Genomic DNA, 17,347 nt, shown 5'->3' on the forward strand with positions numbered 1-17,347 from the left:
ATTTACATGTAAGCAATATTTTAATGTTGCATTAGGTTTAGATGAAGCTGATTTCTTAACAATTTAACAGTTTCATTTACAGTAGGGTATTTTAATCAATAAACAATTCATTACACTTTATGAGATGATAATTTGTTTTGTATTAAAATTTGTAATTTATTTGAAATAAATGTAGGGGACTAAAAAGTATAATGACAGCCTCAGTATTGTGGTGAAACAGAAATGTATGTAGCATAAAATACTTAAGTATAAACACCTCAAAAATATATAATAACAGGAGGTAAAGTTGTGTTTATTTGTATTTCCTTCCAGAAATTCCACACAATTTTGTTTTTTAGTTATTCGTTGTCCCAACAACAGAGTAACATTAAAAATATTTCAGAGTTGGCAAAACCAAGTGTTAGTTAAAAATTTAATAACAGAAAAGACCATGTTTATGAAAGAGCACCATCTTGTTAGATCACTCATACAACACGAAGTCACTGCAGCGTCCCGTCGTTGCACAGCAGCAGATAATCCCTCACAGAGCTGGGAATGTCCAGTTTACTGACTGCTGAGTAACACCGGGCCCCGAGATGCAGGCGCAAAGCACATCGGCAGAGATGCTGCAGAGAGCGAGGCTGACCTCTCAGCTGACGCACCAAGTCGAAGAAAGGCCGGTGCTCCTGAGGCAGAGACGGAAAGAATGAGAAACTCTTCAGCACTGATGATAAACAGGAAGAGAGGAAGTGATTTAACGCAGCCGAGAGCTCACCTCGTTTATCTCAGCAGACAGAGAGTCCATCCATTCACAGGGAGGGACAGATGAGTACGAGTTCAGCATCACCTCCAGAGTGGCAGGAGAGAGGACGCACTGCTTCAGCATCTGCACAGAGGACAGAAAAAGACAGTACTATCCAGCTTATTCAAAGACATTTCTCAAAAAGGGGGGAATTAATTCTGCTGGACAGCATTTCAAAACACTGTTGAGACAAACTAAACTGAAATAGAAGAGAGGATAGATTTCAGAGGTTAATCCTTATCTGTCTAACTTGAGTGAAAGGCCACATTAATTGTGGGCTGTTACTCCCTCTATCTCCCCTTTTCTTGTTGATAAAAATCACTAATTTTGTACTACCCACTTGTTTTAAGACTTTTTTTTCTATCTTTCTTTTATATTCTGCAAGTTTTGACAGATGCATTAGATAACACTTCATTTCACATGTATCAATGACCACATTCTCTCAGTGTGGTTGTTTTACCGAACCTTTGGTGAAACAGTCTTGGCTCCGTGGTTCAGAAGTGATCGTGCTATAGCTTCAGGCTGCTGGTCCGGGTAATCTTCCACCACCTTAAGCAACAAGCGAAAAAGTGTTCATATCACTGCCTGAGCTACAAATTCATCTCTCTACTTTGTGATCGTCTTTCAAAATATTAAACTTTACTTCTTTGCTCTTTCACCCTTCCTTGAAATCCACCCAGCCCTTATCTTCTACCTGCAACAGACAGTCCATTGGTGTGTATCCTGCACAGTTTGCGACATCAGCCTTCGCTCCATGCTGCAAGAGGACGTCTGCAATCCTGGAGGAGCAGTTTGCACAGGCGTTGTGCAGAGGGGTGTGCTGCTTCCTGCCTGCAGTTCTGGGGTCAGCTCCTGCATCCAGCAGCATTTGAACCACGCGGAGGTAGCGGCCAGACTCAGACGGCCTCTCGGCTCCGGAGCATGCGGCGTTCAGAGGGGTCTCCCCCTCTCGATTTGTGGCCAGCACATCTGCCCCTTGGCTCAGGAACAGCTCCACGTGCTCCTCCAGGCCTCGCCGAGCTGCCACATGCAGAGGTGTGAGCCTTGACTCCCTCATCCTCACATTGACCTCTGCACCTCCCTCCAACAGCAGCTCAGCACACCTGGAACGAAGCGCACAAAATTCGGATCAAACTATGCGCGAGCATCAGTATCTACAAAAACATCAAATTCATCCTGAGGCTTTTCTCTGCAACAATTAGAAGTGATATCTTTTGGTTCATGAAAACCTTCAGGAAAAATGGAATATTCTTATGTTCTTGGCAGGCTATTAAAATGATTTTACAGATGAACATTTGTGCACAGTGAATCCACAGAATTCTGATAGTAATGTACAGTAAAAGTTTGCCAGTGACTTCAGCTCCTTTACCACTCACTGGAATGACTGGGCGGAGGTGCAGAGGTGAAGAGGAGCGCTGCCGTCTGCAGCCAGCATTTCAGGATCAGCTCCATGAGAAAGCAGCAGCCTGACGCAGACAGCATGCCCGCCTGTGCAGGCGTCGTGGAGGGCGGTGTTGCCTCCAGGGTCGGCGTTCACCTCGGCTCCACGGAACAGCAGCTCCTCCACACATCCTGTGTGCCCTCTGCTGGCAGCCAGACGTAATGCTGAGGTTTGCTTTACCTTGGAGCTCAGTGTCCACATGCCTGACAGAGGAACAGAAAGGCTGTCAAATATTAAAAGCATTTATGTTGAGTAGTAACAAAGAAGTGTTGAAAATCTTACCCATCTCTGGAGCCCACACCATCTCCTCATGCACTGTCTCCATCAGAGCGTTGACCATCGCTGGGTCCTTCAGCACCGCATACACTCCTTTCATGTCTCCACACATGAAGGTATTGTGGACAGCTGTGTCTCTGCACCTGACCTGGGGTGGAGGGGCCCGAACCTCCTGGAGCCGCTGCTGCTGCCTGGGAGGAGGCCTGGGGGCTGGGGGCAGCGGGGCCCTGGTCAGGGCTCTCCTCTGGGCCAGTGCTCGCCGAGCATCCTCCCACTCCTGAAGCTCCTGCTCCAGTCTCAGAGAGCGCAGTGAGGTAGAGGTGAAAGGAAATGTGTCCTTTGACATGACACCTTTGTGTCAGTACAAGAGAAATTTATTTTACAGCTTGTTAAAAGAACACAGGTTGGAAAGCAGATGATTTTATGCAAATTTCCCTTTTGTTCTTAACTGGAACTCCTTACATTGAACTCCCTAAAGCACCGGGGCAGTGCTGTTTACAGAAATAGCAGCCTACAACGGTTACTCACCCTTCTGTGGAATTGCAGTGAGGTCCAAGCAGAGCTCAAGTAAACACTTTCATAACTGTGATCAGCTGTGTTTCCCTTTTAAGGTAACCGATTACAACAAAACGTCCAAATTGAATGGCCTTTCTCCGTGAGCACAGTCACAAGATTGTTGCTCAAATACAAGTTAAGCACCAGTTATTAATAGATCAGAATGCAAGCTGACACTTGACTTATCCTGTATGGCCACCAGATGCCAGCATTGATCCAGCATTTATCTCTAATACAGTCACCTAAACCAAAGAACACAGAAATTTCAAGATTAATCCGGTTAAAACCTGTGTTTAAAAAATGTGTTGTAGAACGTTATAGTGTTTGGTTTACAGCTTTCTTACAGATATGTGTACTCAGTGAATGTAAACTATTAAAATGATTCACCCTGTACATTACTTACAGAGTATTTTACGATGCTCTCCGAGATGTAAAACGATGGGGTTTTGATTTAAAATAAAGTTAATTGTTTTTTGCCAGTTGTCATGGAATTGTAATGTTCAAATTTCCATTTTTCTGGCCATTTTTAAGGATTTCTCGTGCCTATAGGCTTTAAATTTTATTTAAAATGTTGAATATTTTATCAGGACTTCTGCTGTTTAACATTCAAGTTAATAATCCTGATTATAGTTTACATAAGACCAAAACAAACATGAAACTACCTCCAATGCGGCGGCGGACGTGCTGAGGAGTGAACCCTCTCGCTCCGCATCCACACTCTTTGTGTAAACATGTCCTACGTCATTACGTCGCGTTTGAACGTGGCGGCGCGTTAACGACAGGCAAGCCGAGAAAAAAAAAAAGTTTTCGCTGAGCTCGTCGACCAGGGGCGTGTTTGTTAGTTAAAGTAAACATATAACGGAAAAGACAACAAATAATCTATGTACGCGTTTGTTGAATGGCATTTGGTGTCGTACTAAGCGTGTCCGGACCGATCACTGACGGCTTTCATCGGGATATCCAATGACTGCGATGGTGAGTGAGCACACCCAGCAAACTAAAACCACCCTCAGCTAATTAGGCTAACGCATCCTGTGCTAATAAGACGCCAGTTTTTAGTTTATGACCCTTTGTTTTGCTTTATTAGACCGTCTGGTCGTTTGTTTTCATCAGTGTGCTGTTACCTCTGTTACAGACCTGTAAATTAAGTGGCCTGTTCAACATTGGCGAGGACTTTGATGATGAGGTGAGTCCCGGCAGACTCAAACACACCTGATTTCAGTTGTTAGTTAACAGCCAGAGCGTCGGGCTGTTCACCGTCTGTAAACATAATGATCCTCCTTCTGTTCCACCTCTCTCACGCTGTGCTTGTGCGTGTGTGCGTGTGTGTGTTTCCCAGGACCTGCTCGGGACAGACTGGGCTGTCCGCTCGGGGTCTGGACCAGCCGATGTGTCAGCTGCTGTGTCATCCTGCGCGCTGCGTGCCTCCTCTGCTGCTCGCGGAGAGCCGGAGAAAAACCTCCTCCAGCTAACTGCAGAGAGATCAGCTGCCCCGCGTGATGGCACAGCATCAAGGAGCAGCACGCACGCTGCTGCTGGACAAACTGTTGCTCTGGGTTTGAGGCAGCCCTCCTCCTCCTCCTCCTCCTCCTCCTCCTCTCAGCCTCCTCCCACTCTGAATAACACTCAGCCTAATTTGGCATCACCACAGAGTTATGCTAACTCTGGGGGGTCACTGAAGCCCTGTGTGGCTCAGGATGACTTTGATGATTGGGATGTTGACCTGGCAGACCTGGATGAGTGTGACGACCAGATGGGGCAGCCGAATCAACCCTCTGCTCCCGCTCCACCTGCGCCTGCGTCTTCAGCCAAAATGCTTCGACCCCCGACCTGTGGAGGGGTTCAGACACTACCTGATCGGACCCTGAGGGAGCTCAGTGCTGCACGCCAGCCATGTGGCTCATCTAATCAGAACTTACCTCCTCGGACGCTCTCAGCTGCTCATATGCGATCTCCAGTTCTCCGCCCTACTTTCGTATCAGCCCCTCCACAGAGTCCTAGTGTTTCCCCCAGCCTCACTGCAACTTCTCCTGCCCCCAGCCCCATTTCCAGGACATTTAACAGGCTCCAGCAGCCACAGAGACCATGGTCTACTCCAAGACCCCCCCCTCAGGCCCGTGGCCTCTTTGAGACAGTCTCCCCAGCACCCTCCTCCTCCTCTGTGAGCCCCACCGCTCTGAGCCCTCATCCCCTTCACACACCAGTCCTCACCAACCGCCTGGTCCAGCTGGTATCCGCCTCCAATAAGCTTCCAAAGAAAAGGCCTCGCTCTGAGCCACACCGGCCCAGGACCCGACGGTTCCCCGGTCCCGCTGGACTCCTGCCACAGCAGGTTAGTGCCGTCCAGCCCTGGTGCTCTCCCTCTGAAAGTACAGCTGAAATTCCTTACATCTGTTTGTATCTGCCTGGTGTCAGTGTGTTGATGTTGCCTCAGTCAAATCACACGGGACCTCAGCTGTGAAGTCGTTCTGGTCAGAATTTATGCTGCTGCTCTGTAGATTTGTCACCTAAGCGCTAATGAAATGACTGTCGGTTGTGTGTGTGTGTTTTCCACCATGGTGCCATATGACAATTTGATTCCTCTCTCTCAGCCGCAGGGTCAGAACCTGGACGACATAGTGGTTTCTGTTCCTCATGCTCCTGCTCACGGTGTTGTGGCGCGGTTGCCCAGCCAGGTAATAACACCACTGACAGAGACAGGGACCAACACAGTGCACATCAAAGCTGGTTTTAGTTTGATGTGACATTTTATTGGCGTGTAAGTGAACTGTGAAACCCTTAAACTGTGAGTCTGCATCGGTGCAGGCTTACGATCGTCGTAGCAGGAAGTGCACATGCAACAGGTAGAATGAAGGAAACAACACACAAATGTAAGAGTTCCGTCTTCCTGCTTCACACGAATGCCTGTGTGCGTGCATAGCCAGCATAGCAGCTCAGAAGGCTGGGAATGGCAAACGAAAGCCTGTTTACTAAAAAGAGAACTGCTTGCCCAAGCAGGGTGTCTGTCCGTTGCCACGGTGACAGCTGCTTCCTTGTTCCGGTAGAGTAGCGAGGGCGTCCCGTAATTTGGCTATCCGTTTATACCCTTCCCCTTCATTAGAAGTGCCCTCCACGGCTGCGAGTGTAACTTGATTTGGAGTGACACTCTGCGGTGGAGTAGTTGTGTGTGGGGGCTGCTTTGGGATCGGCCCTAAATGTTTTGCCTGTGACAGAAGTGTGAGAACACAATACTTGTGTGTGAGCACACACCGCCGCTCGTAGCCGCTGTCGGTCAGCTCTGCACTGAACTACACTCAGTGTTGCCTTTAGTTCCTCCTGGGAAATATGATTGAAAATGTTTTTCTTTCTTCCCTGAAACAAGTGAAAAAATGATTTTCATGTTTTTATCTACAATCAGAGCAAGTGCCCACGAGGAACAGAGAAATGGCAGTGGCACAATGGCCCATTTCTCTGCCTCTCACCCGGTGCACGCTGGGATAGCTTTAATCTATCAGTAACGCTGAATAGGACAAAGGAGCACAAAGTAAAGCCGGATGGATTTGCATTCACAGAACTGATGTTTTTGTCAAATTATTATGACAGGAGAAGCGATAAATGACAGCCCATAAGGCACAGGCACATTTCCTCGTTTTTTTGTGTGCAGAACAGAAGAGCAGTAACTACTAATTAAGGCTTTGATTGTTTCTAACGTGACTTTTGTTTGGGTTTCCTAGCAAAGGCTTATGGAAACATCTCCGGGTTTTGCTATTTTGTAATCAGAACACAGCAATGTTCCTGACATGACTTTGGCCTGGTCCAAATACACAGGTATTTATTATTATTTTAAAAAAACAATCCTGTCCACACTGTTTAAAATAAAATAAAATAAAATCTCTGTCCACATGAAAATGCAAAAACATTATAGTGGAAGAGTAACCGTATCTTACTGTACAAGGAGATAATGTCTACATGTCAACGCTGAACCCAGAAAGTTTGTTTTCAGCACCCTAAAACGCAGTTTGCGTTAGGACTAAAGACCAGAAGATGCAGAAAAGGACACAATTTGAAAAATGCCTCTGTAATTTTCACATAATCTTAGTGTATCAGAATCACAGAGACCATCTAAGAAAATATGACAGGAGTGTTTTAAAAAATGCCAGGTGTTCACACAGCGCGGCGTGAGTTCATTAACGACCATAAGTCGACAGTCACATCATCACAGTGGTCAGGTTTCTGTGAATGATTCGTCTGTTTGAATTTGATTTTAAAGGGTTCCAGCTCTCAAACTGAGGAAGACGAGTTCAGTGGCGGCGCCTGGGCGGCGATGAAGGCAGAGATGGGATTGGATGAGAGGAACCCGTCGTGCTTCCTGCACTCTTACAGCGTGGTCATGGTGCTGCGAAAGGTGATCTCCCAATGCCGTTACACACCTCTCTGTTGTCCAGTTCCAAAAATAAGCTGCTGAAAAAAAGTCTTACTCTTAAACTGTTTTCCTGCGGCACTGTAACGTGTGCCGATATGTAGGTCAAGTAGTTTATTTTATTATTTATCCTCCATCATAATAGACTGCGTGTCGCTACTGGAGGTCTGTAGGTGTAATCAGGACAAATGACGGCGCTGTACTGGAGGTGTTTTGTAATTATAAACAGTGCGATCACTCATCAATCACTCTAATCGGGGCTCTGCTGTTGTTCTGCTCTTTCTGTGTGTGTGTGTCCGCCTCTGTGGAATAACTTATCAGTGTTTTTTTTGAGCGGCACTCGTTGTGAGAGACTTACTCGTGCCGTGCTTGCTTGTCACCGAGTCGCCGGCAGGACTCCGGCCAAGCTCATTCAGGTTAAGCTGTTTACGTGAACGTCGGCTTGCAAAAAAAAATCCATGTTTGCATGAATAAGCAAATTAACACACATCCCTCCCTGCTTCCGCTGACTGAACAATAACACGTTCGCTCTAATGTGGTGGAGAGAGAGGGTGATCCCAGCAGCGAGCACTGTTTCACTGCTGATAGCTGCTTTTTTGTTTTTGCTGAATTTATATTCATGAATAAAGTCGAAGCAGTCTGTGTTTCTGTCCACCAGAAGCATATTGATTTTGTCATCACGTATTCCTGCTTTAAAAACGATGGCTGCCAATGGATTTGCAGTGGTTACAGGTTAAGACAGGAAGCTAATGTGTGTGTGTGTGTTTGTTCTCTCTCACAAACGCAGGCTGCACTGAAACAGCTGGCGAAAAACAAAGTGCCCAACATGGCCGTGCTTCTGAAGAGCATCATTCACACGCACGCTGATGCCAAGGCTGTGTTTAAGGACCCGACAGGTACTGGACACACACACACACACACACACTTTTACGAAAGAATTACTCAGGCTTGTTGTTGAAATGTGTATAAATTTCTAATATGAGAAGGAAACTAAAAGATCTCAAAGCTGGTATAAAAAAACACCCCAGGCTTTAAGTAAACTGTGAACTCTTGTAGAGAAAAGAAAAAATAAACGTGTTAAGTGATGGTGAATCAAAGAGAGAGGGAGAGAGAGAGAGAGGTGGTGGAGAAGCTGTGAGCTGTTTGCTTCACCTTTGACATTTGCTCACGGAGAACTCGCCTGATTGAGCTCCACACGGTGTGAGAGCAGAGTTCAGCCGCTGTAACACGCTTCATTACACACAGACACACACAGATATACATGTACATACAGTGTGCTGGACATCCAGTCCCGCTCACGTCTGTCCTGCCCCTGCAGCAGCAATCCTCTTTCCTTCCTCTGACACTTTTCCTCTCCTGCTCTGTCTTGGGGCTTCACCCTGTTCTGTCTGATCCACCTCTAAACTTAGCCGGTTGCCATGGTCCCCAGAGAGCGGCCACATTAAGGTGTACTGATTATCAGCACTCAGGAGTGGATGTTGTACTCAACACTGGACTTAAGTGCTTATTAGTGATTCAATTGCAGCAGATTGGCATCAGCAGTGGGTGGGTATTAAGTGCTCCTGACACCACGAGGGACCTTTCTGTCAGTAATGCGCCTCCCACCTGCTGGAAAGTTTGCAGCTTTTCCTCTGGCAGGCAGTTATCTGAGGAGCTGCTGTCAGCCTGTGGTGACTGTGTGCTAGTGCTGACAAGATTAGCGGGTTAGCTGAGCAACATGAAATCAGCTGAAAACCATCATGCAAGAATGCACAGGGCCAAACATTTTCAGGTTTCAGCTTCTCCAGAGAGAATGTTTGCTCCTAATTTTGTGATGTTGCCTGTTATCTTATTAGTTCTTAGTAAATCTTACAAATCGATGGCTTTTTTGTTTCTTGTCCATTTATCTGTTTTCTGATGCTCTTATTAAAAAATAATTTTTGGTAATTCAGCTTGTCAAACTGGTCTTTAAGTTATTCCCACTGGTATTAGGAAGATAGTGAGGGTTGCTGTAATTATATTCCCTAAATCTTGGACCACGGATCTTGGCCTTTCAACGTTTTTTAAAATCAGCTTTAATTGCTGTTTTTGGTCACTTGGGGGCAGCTGACCAAGCTTTATACTGCACATCTTAGAGTTTAAAAAGACCGTGATGGTGAGACGGTTTCTAAATGATCTCAGTTGGCTTTTCTGTTCTGTAATTGTTGTATTATTCTTAATGTTTCTGACTGAAGGGGAGATTCAGGGAACTGTGCATCGGCGTCTCCTGGAGGACAGAGTGGACGAGCTGAAGGTCGGAGCCGTGCTGCTGCTTAAACAAGTAAAACTCACTACCTCTGTTACTTAAAACTTTAATTTCCCTCATGACGGTTAAATGCAGTTTAGTGTTTCAGCTTCATTTAAATGCCCAGTGGTTGTTAATCTGACTCCTGTGTCTCTGCTCGCTCTGTGAACAGGTTGGTGTGTTTTCCCCCTCCCATCGTAACCATTACCTGAACGTGACACCCAACAACCTGCTGAGGATCTACGCCCCTGATGGAGTCAGTCTGACCTCCACTCAGCTCCCCCCGCTGGCCCTGGTGAGCACCGTCAGCTGATAACAAGAATAGCGCAGATGCATTCCAACAAATATTAAACCTGTCATCCAGAAACGCTTTAAGGGATCCTGTCAGCTGTCCCCTTAAAACGTTTTCTTTTTTCTGCCCAGGAGCCGACGTCAGCCGCTTGGTCTTCCACCGTCCTCCAGTCTCAGATGCATCTGGTGTTTGACGAGGAGGATGACGAAGGGCAAGAGGGTGAAAGATGCACGGAGGGAGGCAAAGACCCTCAAGCCCCAACAGACACTAGAGTCAGCTCCAGCAGAGGACACCAAGAGCCTGCTGGGAATCCAGCACCACAGGACCCAGGCTGGGATGCAGGTGGGCGCCCCTCATATTGTATGTAATAATACTTCTGGTGTGAGAGAGAAATAATTAATTCTAGTCACACCCTGAGTTTGCCAGTTGTCAGGCTCTGTAAAATTTGTTTTTTTCTCTCAGCATAAAATAGAAACACAGTCTGGTAACATCCTGAGACGTTAACATTTGGCTCTGTGGCCTCGAATCCAATCAAACTGTAACAAAACAAAGAGCTGCACTGGAGCTGCAACTAACCAGTATTTTAATTTTAATTTATCTGTTGATTTCTTTTTGTCCTTCAGTCAGTAAATTGTGGTGATGACTCATAATACAAGGCAGCAGAGCCTGAAGTTGTATTTTACATTAAATTAAATTAAATTACGCACTCAGGAAACAGAAAAAAAGAACTTTACCAGAATTCCTCTGTCACCCTCAGCTGCACTTTAACATTAGCTAACATACAAAATATTAACACGGGATGCTAACATGTTAAGAGTCGGCATGTTTGGCTGAAAATTAATCAAAAGTCTTTGAAGCCTTTGATAGCTCTACTGTATATAAATGCAGTTTTGATTCTGGTGGTAACATCGCCTTTCTTCTGGTGCCACCTTCAGGTTTCCCTTATCATTTTTTGCTTTCAGGTTTTGTTTGCGTCTAATGACCGAATAGAGCTGAAACTAACTATTGTTTCCATCATCGATTAATCTGTAGTTTGTCTTTTCAATGAATCGATTAATTGTTTATCCTGATGGCAGCTGAGTAGGCGTGAATTTGATGTGAATTACACATCGTTTCATGTTCTCACCCGCCTCTGTTCTGTGTCTGTTGTGCAGATGATGACTTGGATGAACTCCTGGGAGAGTTAACCGAGGACACCTACAGCCTTTGATGTAACATCAAACATACAGACTGTCTCCACTGACTTGAGTTATTTCATGACTGACGAACAGTAAACATGCTGTCCTTTCTTTTCCCGTTATCACGTCTTTAAACTTGTAAATTTCTGACCACCGGCGAACTTGTGAAAAATGTTTTTTTTCCCCTCTGTACGTTCAACTGTGTTTAATACCCAAGTACCACAGAGTAAAGTCTCAAGTTAATTTGTTGTTACTGTCCCATCGCTCTGCATCTTTGATGATTGATGTGTTATGAGAAGCACTCACTCGAAGCCAACACATGCACATTAATTAATTACAAAGCTCCAGAAATCAGCCCTGTTTGATTTCAGCTGCACATCTTTTATTCTCATTAAGGCTATAATTAGTCTGGGTTTATATATATATATGTGTGTGTATGTGTGTGTGTGTGTGTGTTTTTTAAGGATGCAATCCTCTGACTTTTCTTTCAGTCCTGTCCAATGTTGCACTTGCTTCAGTGACCTTGAAATGGAAAACTAATCCAGACATCATTGATTTGCTAATTAACGGTAAATGAAAGTGAGGTGAGGCTTCTTTGTCTGCTGCGTTCTCCTGTTCGTTTTTGTCCTTGTCCTCCCCTTTTCAGTCGCGTCTGTTTATCTCAGCCTCAGAGTGAAGTGGATAAACTGCGACCCGGCTTGTTGCCGTGCATTAAGAGGTGTATCAGAGGTTTTCAGGCAGGGATTGTGGGGAGGTAGTCTTAAGAGTCCCATGTGGTTTGCTTGACCAAAACGTGTTTAACCCAGCCCTGCCTGAATCGGGGTGGAGTCTCACTGTGCCTAACAGGCTCTTATGGAGGCTTTCCCAATAGGATCTGAGCCCCAGATCCGGAGTCCTCCGGAACCCCTGCCTCACAAACCCTGTAACAGATTCAGGTTAATCCTCAGCCTCTTTGTCATTTTGAGTATGATGCAGCTGCTCAAATTTCCTGCTTTATGTTCAGAGGAGAGAGAGTGTGGGTGATGAAACAGGGTGCATTTTCAGTCGTCCCAAATACGTCTCGCGTTCTCCTCTTAGCAGTGTTGCAGAAATAAGTCGTTTACAGTACAATCTGTCTGTATTTGCACAGTGACACATTTTCTGTTGTTTTGGCTCAGAACGTCTGCACAATTCATCTTAAATTAGATAATGAGGGAAAAGTGCAGATTTGAATAACATTAAAGTGGCAGTTCACCCAAAATTCTCTCTCATCCCTCACAGTACGCAGCCGTGCAGACACTCTTGGTTTTACTCGTCCAGGTTTTGAGTCTCTTAGCATCATTTGTGCTCCTGAAAACACTTGGGCAAGACGTTAAAACGAGTCAGTGTTACTGCCGACAATCCACACTCCTCGCTGTGAACAGTTTTCAGTGAAGCTACTTGACACCAAAGATGAATGAAAACTGTTGATAATGTGCTTAGTGGATTATCCAGAGTAACTGGGACATTGTTTCTGGAAAGAGATGCTGCTTAAATCTTATATTTCAGCAGCACAAACAGTTTGACTTCCATGGTATGTGGGTGGTGGCAGGAACTTCTAAACTAAAACTACCCTTCCTAGCTATAATATAATTTTAAATCCAATGTGCTTAATCACAAAACCAAGACCACAAAAATGTGTCACTGTCTATATACTTAAGAACTGTGCTGTGTATAATGGATCAGTAGTTCCCAACCAGGGGCTCAGGATCCCACAAAGCGTGCGAGGGTAAACCTGAAGGGGTCTATAGATCTGTGATTACCGACCTCTTTGGCTTGATGCTGCGTCTACGTACAACCCATCGTCACAGTCTGCATTATGTTACCAGCTCCACCAAAGAGTGATAATATTTGTATGACTTGAATACTGGTTAGAGACCTAGAGGTGAAGGTATCCTGTAATGAACAGAACAAATGTGAAGATGAGAGAAAAGTCTGTAAAAGATAAACCCTGTTAATCATTTCATGAGCTTCAGATTTGTGTTGCAGCCACTTGGTTGGTCCTGATGCTCAGTTTAGTTTTTTTCCAAAGTTTCTTTGATTGTTGCTGTTTTCTTGAAAATTACTGGATACTTTCAACCCTCCAAGCCTCTAAAAATCCTCCAAATGAGCCAGTCCAAGAGGGAAGAAAATCAATCTTTAATTAAACCGCTCACAGCTGTGATGAGGGGTCACAATTAGACAAAGCCAAAAATAAAGTTAGGAACCACTGCTGGAGATACAACACAGAGACAAAGTACTGTATGCATATAATATTAATCCTAGTACCAGCAGGGGGTAGCATTTAACACCCTCCCTTGCAGTTCAGGTCCTAGTGGACATCATTAGTCAAGTTCATGAGTTTATGAGAGCGTACAGACATCCAACACCCAGTTAAGAGTCATGATGATAAGACCTCTAATTGGAGGGAAGCTTAATTTGACCAGAACAAGGCTCTTTGAAACTGCCTATCTTTATGTGTGTGTGCAGAGAGGGTTGCTCCTTCCCTTATCTGCACATCTACCAATTAAGACCTTCACAAAAGGGGGGCTTGGTTCCAGCAAGTCTGCAGCTATTGCTCACACTCTGGAATAATTTGCCCTTCAACTTCAATCGCCTCTCGCCAGAGGTAATAATCAACTGTGCCCAGTCTTGCCAACTCTGATACTTACACATTCTAATTATCTCCTGGTAAGAGCTTATTATTTTTCATAATCCATTAAGATAGTCTGAAAGTGTAATTACTCCTTCAGCCTGGTCATGCATATAGTATAAGAAGTGCCTACTGACCCAAAAAAAATTCAAAAAAGATTTTTAAAAAAGGATCCTTATCTGTAGTTTACTCTGGTTTAAGGTCCCAGGAGGAAAGAACTTTCTCATCTCTGATGTAAAGTACTGTTAACTCTCTGAGATTTGGAAAGAGAGGCCTGAAATATCCAACAGGAATCTTGTTTAATAAGTTCTGTCTTAAGTGAATAGTTGATGACTCACTACGGTTGGAAAATTGGAGAAAAAAAAAAGGCAGTCAAACTTCACAGTGAAAGACTCGAACCTGCTCTAATGTAGAAGCTAAGGAAGAACAGGGACATGCCCTTTCAACAAATATATCATCTCAGATTCTTTTATTGTGTGTTCTGGAGGTTTCCTTTGTGTCATGTGATATGATTGGTTAGTCTGCTGTTCTTTCCATGGTCAAAGCACTTTTAGGACTTCTTTTACCAATTTGAAATTCAGTATTCATTCCTGACCTTTTCGCACAGCAGTCGACAGAAGAAACTCAACCCAAGGTCCATTTAGCAGGTGCTCTGGAGCTTTCAGTCATATCAAATAATCTTCATCAGCAGATGGAGTTTGCTCTGTTGTCATGGAATTATATTTTTTTAAATGTCAATTTTTTTTCTGTGAACTTGAAGAATGAATCAACGAATGGAAATTTTGAGCTACAGTTCCATAATTGTATCGCACATTTGCTGTTAAAGAGAGTGTGTGCTATGATTGGAAGCACCACAACAGCCAGTTAATGGAGCTTGAATTTATTTTGTTTTTTAAACTGCTGTTTCCAAGGTCAGGAATGAATTTCAACCTCAAAGATGGAAGAAGAATTATTAAAAAACATAGTGAAAATGGGTTTGTTAGAATTGTCTTGCATTGCACAGTAGATTCCTTAATGCATCAACACTGTTCATAAAACACAGTGCATACATTTGCATACTACTTACAGATGGATGACACATTAAAGCAAAAACCCGAATAAATAAGTCAAGGGACATAACAAATGCAGATGCTTCCATACAGGGTAGAAGGGGTCACTGACTGGTTTGATGAGTGTGAAAACAATCTGAATCATATACTGTGGCCTTTGCAGTCACCAACCCAAACTGAACACCTGGGAGATTTTTGACCTAAGTGTTAGACAGCCCATCATCAGAATACAAGATTGTATATCATCTGGGAGAGTGGTGTTCATCCATCCAGTTGAGCTCATCCGTCGAGTAGAGTTTCAGTGGGCATTAGCATTACAAAGATACTTTATGTTGGTGTTCCTTTAACTTGTCACCCATATATATATTTACACCTTTGCTGTGACACCTCTATAATGGATGAATGGTTAACAGCTATCCATGTTAATCCAAGTCAAGAAGGCAAACTTATGCCTTTACCCAGTGACAGAAAGAAAAAACCCAGACTCATATTTCATAATGTTGCACTAAGCTTTTTAGCATTAATACCTTGCAAATTAAAAAGAGAAGAATATGGTAAGGCTAACAAGGCTCACGCCTTTTATAATCTTGTGGATGGAAAGTTGGCTGCATGGATAAAGCCAGATAAGATTGCTAAAGCATAAAGCCTTATTTTCAACCCTGGAGACTGTTTAATCCCTGTAAAACTACGCTCATTACCTCGGTGGGAAAAGGGGAGATTTGCTTAATTAAGTTGTTAAGAAACCAGCAAACCCCGCAGCTGTCTGAGACCACAGCAAATTCCACTTGGGAGAAAGACAGTGTGATCAACTGACAGTCTGTGTGGGTGTAGGCCATGTGTGTGTAAATGACTGTGTGCTTGATACAAAGATAAAAATACAATAGTGTATCTTTAAACTTAAGTTATTCTTTACTTTTAATTAGTGTTTCTGTGTTGCTGCAAATTGCTGAACTTAGTCTGCAAGTGGACATTTGTTATCAATGTTGTGTTAATGTGATTAAAAGATGGTTTTTTTTCCTCAACAAAACGACTGCGGTGAATTTACGTCACTTCCGCCCGCCATTTTTAAATGTTTCGGCGGTCGGGAATTCAACTGGAGACCTGTGGACGGAAAAAGGAGAAGGATTTAAACTCTTAAAAATGGGTTAATGTCCATTTTAGCGGTCCGATCAGCGCAGTATTATTGAAACCGAATGCCACACAACGGAAGGATTTCACAGGTACATTGGTGGACCCAATACCTGGGTCCTACTCCACTTTCTTGGTCAGACTAGTGCGGACTAGAAAGACCAGGGCATACGAACTGATGAAGCCCCTTGGATAAGAGGCGAAACGTCTTCCCAGACAAGTCCAGTTGCCTTCGATTCAATTTGAGAAAGAGATTACAATGACCTGGATGAATGAGAACATTCACAGACAACGGAAGGATTAATTTTTATGTGGAAGAAGACGAGGAGGATTAAAACATGGAGCTAGGCGGCGCCAACGTCTAACGCAACGGCCACAGGTGAGCTAACCTACAGAACAAACGATTCGATTTTACCGTGATAAAGCGCTTTAGATGTATTAAAACATAATCTATGGTAAATACTTTACATATAAAAGTATTTATTAATATGTGAAAATCAGCATAAGTTACGGGTAGAGTACTGGAGACAGGTGCTTAGCAAGGACCATGCAGGAACATTAGCTAAAATTGTCCTCTCTAGTTTCTTAGATTTCAAGGTCAGGTGTTCAGCTGCCTTCTTTTAGCTAACCAACATCTAATAATCCGAAGATATTCAATTTATAGTAGTTATGAGCAGAGGAAGATATTTAAGAGGCTGTGAACATCATATCTTCTTGAAAAGCCTAACCGATTAATGACTTATTGAAATAGTTGGCGATTTTTTTCTGGGGGCCGGTTAATCAAGATCCTTGCTGATCTAACATTAAAAGTAACTTAATCCGTGCACTACTTAAACTTAGATGATGGAGGTTTTTATCCTAGAGCTATGAAGACGTATTTTTATGATTGGCAGTCTCATTTTGGCCTGCCAATTACTTTTTAATCACTTAATTAGAGGTATATAGTGATTGCCCAATAATTTTTAGAAAATGAGGTTCTCTGCTGACAGCACATTTGGATTTTTACCAAAAGTGATCTTGAATTTTTAATTTTATTCAGAAAAAAATGCAGTACTTTAACTGATTTAGCTGTTCTTGCAATAGTAAATTTCTTATTCCTAAATTGCACTGTGGCTGCTTAATTTCAGGTTTGTGTTGTGGAACTTGTTGAAGGTTTGTTTTTGCGAAAGTCAGGATCAGATACATAACTCAGCAACTGACATGGTATGTTACCTAAACACTGAAATTAGGTTTGACGGAGGATAAGAGTTAGTGTAGTTGACATTGTGGCAGGTGTAATGCATGTATGTAGTGTCAGTTAGCGTGGCTGATTGTAGCAATGATCCGCATGACTGT

The 17,347-nt window shown here is 43.7% G+C and overlaps 2 protein-coding genes across 4 annotated transcripts; one reads left to right on the plus strand and one right to left on the minus strand.

Annotated features, from left to right (window-relative positions):
• Positions 1 to 223: 223 nt before the first annotated feature.
• On the minus strand, positions 224 to 3,171 carry asb16 (ankyrin repeat and SOCS box containing 16). 3 transcript variants are annotated; one of them, XM_041062985.1, is made up of 7 exons: positions 3,027 to 3,171; positions 2,505 to 2,849; positions 2,158 to 2,425; positions 1,476 to 1,884; positions 1,247 to 1,330; positions 755 to 865; positions 224 to 665 (listed from the first exon to the last, which is right to left on the minus strand). In XM_041062985.1, exons 2-7 carry the CDS (start codon positions 2,842 to 2,844, stop codon positions 480 to 482), a joined length of 1,398 nt encoding a protein of 465 aa, XP_040918919.1. In that variant the 5' UTR covers positions 2,845 to 2,849; positions 3,027 to 3,171; the 3' UTR covers positions 224 to 479. The 3 variants fall into 3 exon arrangements, with proteins under 3 accessions (XP_040918919.1, XP_040918920.1, XP_040918921.1); XM_041062986.1 differs by lacking the exon at positions 3,027 to 3,171 and having other exon boundaries at positions 2,505 to 2,928; XM_041062987.1 differs by lacking the exons at positions 224 to 665; positions 755 to 865 and adding an exon at positions 906 to 1,159.
• Positions 3,172 to 3,860: 689 nt separating this feature from the next.
• On the plus strand, positions 3,861 to 11,427 carry hrob (homologous recombination factor with OB-fold). Its single transcript, XM_041062909.1, has 10 exons — positions 3,861 to 4,028; positions 4,189 to 4,239; positions 4,393 to 5,385; positions 5,645 to 5,728; positions 7,303 to 7,437; positions 8,240 to 8,348; positions 9,666 to 9,751; positions 9,888 to 10,010; positions 10,139 to 10,349; positions 11,162 to 11,427. The coding sequence occupies exons 1-10, from the start codon at positions 4,017 to 4,019 to the stop codon at positions 11,215 to 11,217; spliced, it is 1,860 nt and encodes a 619-aa protein (XP_040918843.1). The 5' UTR covers positions 3,861 to 4,016; the 3' UTR covers positions 11,218 to 11,427.
• The last annotated feature ends 5,920 nt before the right edge of the window (positions 11,428 to 17,347 follow it).

This window comes from Toxotes jaculatrix, chromosome 18, assembly GCF_017976425.1.
Source record: "Toxotes jaculatrix isolate fToxJac2 chromosome 18, fToxJac2.pri, whole genome shotgun sequence".
NCBI lineage: Eukaryota > Metazoa > Chordata > Actinopteri > Toxotidae > Toxotes > Toxotes jaculatrix.

What these genes read in the sequence shown, in the direction of transcription:
- asb16 (XM_041062985.1), bottom strand. Translation starts at nt 2,844, where the DNA reads ATGTCAAAGGACACATTTCCTTTCACCTCTACCTCACTGCGCTCTCTG. An exon ending in CCAAGACTGTTTCACCAAAG is followed by an intron (nt 866 to 1,246) that starts GTTCGGTAAAAC and finishes TCCTCTGTGCAG; the next exon opens with ATGCTGAAGCAGTGCGTCCT. An exon ending in TGTCTGCTGAGATAAACGAG is followed by an intron (nt 666 to 754) that starts GTGAGCTCTCGG and finishes TCTCTGCCTCAG; the next exon opens with GAGCACCGGCCTTTCTTCGA.
- hrob (XM_041062909.1), top strand. An exon ending in TGTGTTTAAGGACCCGACAG is followed by an intron (nt 8,349 to 9,665) that starts GTACTGGACACA and finishes TTCTGACTGAAG; the next exon opens with GGGAGATTCAGGGAACTGTG. An exon ending in GGACCCAGGCTGGGATGCAG is followed by an intron (nt 10,350 to 11,161) that starts GTGGGCGCCCCT and finishes TCTGTTGTGCAG; the next exon opens with ATGATGACTTGGATGAACTC.